Consider the following 6,425-nt stretch of genomic DNA (forward strand, 5'->3'; position numbering starts at 1 on the left):
TGCTGTTATTTAACAACTCATCATCACAGGCTGAGGGAACAGCTTTGCAGAACTGCTAAACTGAACTAACCTGCTGGCCAAAGAAATCATTGACCAACCACCAAAAAAAAAAAAAAGTGTGACTTGTGCCCCTTGGGTGGCACCGCTGGTAACAAAGTATGTTGGAGGTGTTCTTCTCTCCTAGGGACGTGGCCCTGCTTGCTCAGTCCTCTCTTTTAGAGAATTATTCTTTGTCAGGGGGGTGTTCCCCCTGATTCTGTACATGGATTCCTTGTCTTTTCTATCCCCAACGTGTGTAATTATTTTCCTATGCACATTTCATGGCACTGTGGGTCCCTGACACTCTGAGCCGAGAAGCTTTGTGTTTGTCTGGCCAATAGCTACGGAAGGGGGAAGGTTCGGCGGGTAGAAATGTGTAATGGAGGAGGGGAGGGCCGTTAGGAAAAAGCAAATATCAAAGTATAAATATATAATCCAGCAAGATGGTTTCTCAGTGAAATGCATAACTATACATGCTGAGCCATGCTTTTTTTTGGTGGGGGTTTTGTTTTTGTTCGTGGTGGGTTTTTGTTTTTTTTTTTAACACAAACGTCAAGCAATTTTTTTAAAAATATATATATATATATAAGAGCTCAGAACTGCAGCCTCATTAAGAAAAGCTAATTATTTTGTCTTTTCTGCATTTTTATGCCAGAGTTGGTTTTTGGTTACTAAAATTTAAATGCACAGGAGGGATATTTATTTGTCAGCCAAACTTTTTTTAAAACTTCAGCAAAGCCCAATAAAAGTTATTCAATTCCTGTATCAAGTCCTCTTAAGTAAGTCCACTAGTTCAGCTATTCAAGGAATAAGCGTGCACAGCAGACTTGTTTTTAAGTGCTACAGACTGCACAGGGAACTGCAGCATGTTCTGACGCCGCTCTTTCAGTTCGCATTCGTCAGGGTGGTTCAAACTGTGGCAAGACCATGATCAGATAAAGATAAAACTGCCTCACAGTAACAGCAGCAGAAGGCCTTGAAGCTATTGTTTCTGCCATACCTTTTAGTTAATTTGATCCAACTGTTGACTAAAATTAAAAAGGAAAACTGTTGGAAAAAAAAAATCCTTTAAACACATTAGCACAGTCAGAGTACAAATTACAGTAGTTAAAAAAATGAAAGGTCTTGGGCATTTATACTTTGACACACAACGTACTGACAGTGTGAAAAAAGAATTACATTTTACTCATAATTGTTTCAAACCCTTGGATCAGATTGTGAAAGGTTGTTCGCTCGTCATGCTTGACTATCCAGCACTTCCTCATCAGCTGGTCCACCTAACAACAAAAAAAAGAAATTTTTCAAGGCTGCTTTCTTTTTCCAGCAAATACAAGGGAGCAGTTCCTCACTGCTATGAAGTGAAGAACACTGACAGAAACACGCCTCAGATGCTGATCAGCTCGTGCCGCTAACTGAGTGTCAAAGGAAGGGCACAGTGAGCTAAGCGTGGGTGTATTTGTTACCTCCTCTGGGCAGTTGGATGGACGCGGCAAACGCTTCTCTTCTTGCAGGACACGCACCAGCCGTGCGACCGTCATCTGTCCCTGCGTGGGGCCGATCATCTTCAAGAACTCCTGTGAAAAGAGCAGGAGTCAGCTGCGCATCCTCTCACCCCGCACAAATGCAGGCAGTTTCAATTTGACATTCAGCTGACATTTCAATCTCAAAATGAAAATGAACAGGAGATGCTTATCACACAGATACCGTGCACCAGATGCTCACATCAGAAAACAGATAGTAGCGTTTATAAATACAGTTTCCTGACCAGGACACCACCATTTATCTCTGCACATGTTCTTTAGTGAAAGATAACCATGAGGCTTCTTTTCATAAGATAGATTCATTCCATGTCTTGGTTCTAAAAATAATAAATTAAATTTTAAAAAAAATCCATCTGATTTAAGCAGCCATTTCTTTCACAACCACTTACCGCCATGGGACTGCACTCGGAATCGCAGTAGGTAAGCAGTTCATACAGCGTCACCCCAAATGACCAGACATCCGAGGCGATATAAAATTTACTCTGAAGCAAACATTCTGGAGCATACCTGTGGGCACACCATGACAGCGTTAAAAGTTATTCACAGATCTACTCGTCCATGCACAACCCATACACATTTAAAGCAAACTGAAGAGGCACGTTCTGCATTTTCAGAGTCCTTGTACATAAATTAAGGTGCCCACAGGGCTTGGGATGCCGCAGAAGTAGTAAATAAGGTACAACTGTTACACAGCAAGGCACTGTGCAACTAGAGGAGACCAAAAACAGGATCATGGGAAAGTGGATCATGAAGCACAGGAGGAAATAAACAGCACAATAAATAGCATCTCCCAGGTGCCTTTTCCTTGCTCTGATGTTGTATCTTTATTTAGGCCTCTTGTCAAAACAGGAAAAATCTTCAGGATGCCTAAAAGCCCAAGTCTACAGGAGCAAACAAGTTATTACACTGCACAGTCTGCTTAAAGAAAATTGGTTGTAAGTTACTACCAAAAAACAGGGCTGTCGAGGTCGTCTTTGACAGTGTAGTACTCCTTATCGGTCTCGATGGCTTTGGTGAGGCCAAAGTCTCCAATCTTCACTCTGTTCTCACTTTCGACAAGGACATTTCTTGCTGCTAAGTCACGGTGCACGTACTGACGGGAGCCCAAATAGTCCATTCCCTGAAAGAGAAGAAAGCCTTTTACGCTGGTTTCTCCAATATTCAAGTCACTAGTTTTCTCTAACTTCCCCTTCAAATGCTCCCTTGCGCATGTTGTAATACTCCATTCAGGCTCCCCACGGCAGGTTCTCCATCTCCTGGCTCTTTCCCGGGTCCTTTTCTGACACCCCTCCCCTTTAAACTCAGCCTTTGGGTTCCTCGTGTGTTGAGACTTGCTTCTGCTTTGTGCTTTTTGATTTTCAGCTGAGCAGCCACCATCTCCAGACCCTCTCTCCGCTGCACCTGCTCCTGGGTGTGTGCTCTGACACTGACAGACTGTCTCTGCACCCGCTCCCCCACCACCACAAACCCAGGGTCTCTTGCAGAAAGCACATCGCTTCCACGGCCTGACTGCACTCTGCACTCGCATCTCTTCCTTGCTTCAGACTTGCACCTTCCTTCTTGCCAACACACCCTCTCTAAACGCTGTCCTCCCTCCTCACCTGCTCCTGGGTGTGTGCTCTGACACTGACAGACTGTCTCTGCACCCGCTCCCCCACCACCACAAACCCAGGGTCTCTTGCAGAAAGCACATCGCTTCCACGGCCTGACTGCACTCTGCACTCGCATCTCTTCCTTGCTTCAGACTTGCACCTTCCTTCTTGCCAACACACCCTCTCTAAACGCTGTCCTCCCTCCTACTACTTCAAGTTCTGCAGTAGGAACAACTTCTCATGGTAACTTTCACGCAAGGGAAGGTGGTAATTACTCCCATGCTGATCTCTGTGCTGGTAGGACCTGAAGCACAGGAGAGGTGGTCTTAGGATTCAGGTCCTTGGGGACAAAGCAAGGGGTTTTGCCCATCAAGCAAGCCTCTCCTCCCCTCCCTCCCTCCCTCCCTATTAAATTAATTAAATATTAAACTGATCAAACAGAAGAGCTGCAGGAAGGCTCTGGTGCCAAGCTCACCTTGCAGATCTGAACCGCGTATCTGAGAAGCTGTTTGAGACCAATTTTATTCTTGTTCCGGGGGAGATACTCCTTCAGGCTCCCAGAAGGAAGAAATTCCATGATGAGTTTAATCCCACTTCCTCCTAAAACCAGAAGGTGTGATTAAGTTGCAGACACCTGACCCTCCTCACGTCATTAACACCAATAACTGTACCAGCCCACGGGGACCTCTGGGTGTACAGGGCCATGACGGGCTGCAGTGGCCAGCTCGCGCTGGGACACAGACACCAGCAGCCAGGGGCTCGGTGCTTTTAATGGATTTGGTGAGAACAGCGACCATGTTGCTCACACCCAAGTCAACTAAGCTCAAAAACAGGCAGGAGGAGGGACTTAGAGATAAATTACTGTTTTTTTTCCATAAAGAAAGAGATCTAAACCCAGAAGCTTGAACTAAGACTGTTTTGCTTTTTAAAATGATTCAATTTTGAAGGAAAACTCTCATAAGTGTATACTTGTAATACTTTACCATCTTCTGTGCAAATTCCCTTGTATTTGACAATGTTCTCATGATAAAGATTTCTCAAGATTTCTATTTCCTTCTTGAGATCAGCAATGTGATTCCCTCCGCTCTCTGGCTTTAGAGATTTAACTGCCACTTGCTCCCCAGTATTGTCGCCTTCTGGGTCGTATCTGCAGAGTTCAACCTTGCCGAAGTGGCCCTAATTGTAAAAGAAACGACAGCGTTATTTAACACAACACTCACCGTAGGGTCAGGGATGCATTATTTTAGGCATCAATGATTCACATCTTCCTCTTGCGGCGCAGAAAGCGCGCGCAGACAGCTGTGTATAAACACAACACTTATCTGTGTTCTGTATCTGACATTCTCTTACCTCTCCCAAATCACGGATTCTTTTCAAGAATCGTTTTTCAAAGAGTGTTGGATCAACCTCTGTAACAGGCTTCTTCTCTGAGACGATATCAGGATCTGGGAGTGGAAAAAAAGTCCCAGGTCAGACAGATTCCTGCGAGGACATCGTGCTCTTGGCACTTCAAGGCATCCTTGCTCACTTCCAGTCTGCCGCTGTCAGTGTGTTCTGTCCCTACTGCCACAACTTTTTGTATCTAAATCCTGCCTCCTCCTTGACAGGGAATTCCTTCATCTGTACGTGCCAGTCTGTCACTTGCTGATCCTCCTGACTTTGCGGGTTGCTCACTGGGTCTTCTTACAGATTCTGACTCAGGTTTCTCTCGACATGCTTCCCACCCCATAGTACTTACTCAGCTCCTGTGGTTATTTATACTAGGAATGGGAAGTCTTAACTACACACTGTGTCTGTTAGTTGCTTTGGGGTAATTTCAACAGAAAATGAACCAGGAACCGGAGATATCTGTGTTAATGCTCTGATTCACTCGGGAGACTCCTATGGAAACCTCACAGAGCTCAAAGACTGAAACTAATGAAGCTGTTGTATAAAATACAGACCATGGAATGAAACAGCAGGGACACCAACACAAGCCACACATTCAGTATGAATTAAACACTCGCATCCTATTTGTGCTCATCTACAGAAAGGGTTCGTTCCACTGTTGCAGGGACACAACACGCTCCCATCAACCGTACACACAGAAGAATGCTGCTGTAAACAAACCAGCCCTCCTTATCCCTCCCTCCAGCCGACAGCAAAGCCAGGCCTCACTTTGCTCCTCCAGCTTGTTGATGTCTCTCATGATGGCTCTGAAGAAGGGTCTCTGATGGGGGTCGTAGTTCATACACTGTTTCATCAGGTCGGCCAGTTCCTTGCACGAGGGGGTCGCCAACACAAAATGCCCCTCGTAGAATCTCTCCTTCTGTAAAGCACAAATGGAAACTCCTGCATGAATTTTCGCTTTTAAATAAAACCACATTCTGCTGTTAGATCCCTAACTCACTGAGAACTTTTACTGTCCCAAGGAAATCCTCCTTTTCAGCAGCAACACTAAACCACCTCCTACCAGCAGAGAATTGTTATTGTGCTGGATCTGGTATAGTTTGGAGCAACCACTTACAGCACATGAAGTTACTGAAATCTACGTCAGATTTCACCTTTCAGAAGTTATTTTTCTGCCAGGTTTGCCATGTTACTTATGCACCGGGACAAACGGCCGAGTGGAGATTCTTGCCAAGGAAACACCACAATCGTGGCTGCTCTTCTCAGCCCCTGAGACGGTGCCAGTTTCAGGGCAGACGGGCTGAGGGTGGGTTTGTGCACTAAGCTCTGCAGAACTACCCCAGCTGTCCGCCACATGCGGGAAGTGGACTGCAGCCAGGGCAGCAAGTTCCTTTCAGCTACCTCCTGTGAAAACACCTTGGGCACTGACTCAGGGACTCAGTCATTTCCTGCAGGTGAGCAGCGGCTGCCTTGCTCTGCCACCTTCCCAACGCCACAAAACTTCAAGGGAGAAAAAGCACGTTTGGAACATATGCTGAGGGACTGCAGCAGCGATGAACAGAAACTGCCAGCAGGAAGGCACAACAAGGTTTATTTAAACTGGTTTTCGATTTCAGAGGGAACAAATAATGGTGTCCCACAGGAGACTAGTTCTGAATCAATGTCCAGAAGAAATACGCAAGGACAGCAGAGCCCAGCTGCTTTTAACCTCCGTCAGTTTAGAACTGGACATAGAGGTTAGGAAAGGACAGGTGTCAGAGCATCATAAGTTCTGTTCCATTGTTACTATGCTGAGTTTTTTAAATCCCCAACAAGGTCAGGTGGAAGCAATAATTTGCAATTTTTGTACTAAGGACAAGAATTC

At 45.4% G+C, this 6,425-nt stretch overlaps 1 protein-coding gene across 1 annotated transcript in view; it reads right to left on the bottom strand.

The window, feature by feature from the left end:
• Positions 1 to 1,090: 1,090 nt before the first annotated feature.
• Positions 1,091 to 6,425, bottom strand: part of LOC104469294 (tyrosine-protein kinase JAK1-like) — a 26,495-nt gene continuing 21,160 nt past the window's right edge. Inside the window, 8 exon segments of the mRNA XM_010083752.1 lie at positions 1,091 to 1,316; positions 1,503 to 1,613; positions 1,970 to 2,087; positions 2,528 to 2,700; positions 3,648 to 3,772; positions 4,156 to 4,348; positions 4,523 to 4,617; positions 5,330 to 5,480. Coding sequence (XP_010082054.1) covers positions 1,215 to 1,316; positions 1,503 to 1,613; positions 1,970 to 2,087; positions 2,528 to 2,700; positions 3,648 to 3,772; positions 4,156 to 4,348; positions 4,523 to 4,617; positions 5,330 to 5,480 — 1,068 coding nt within the window. The 3' untranslated portion in view covers positions 1,091 to 1,214.

This window comes from Pterocles gutturalis, unplaced genomic scaffold (assembly GCF_000699245.1).
Source record: "Pterocles gutturalis isolate BGI_N339 unplaced genomic scaffold, ASM69924v1 scaffold33641, whole genome shotgun sequence".
NCBI classification, from domain to species: Eukaryota; Metazoa; Chordata; class Aves; order Pterocliformes; family Pteroclidae; genus Pterocles; species Pterocles gutturalis.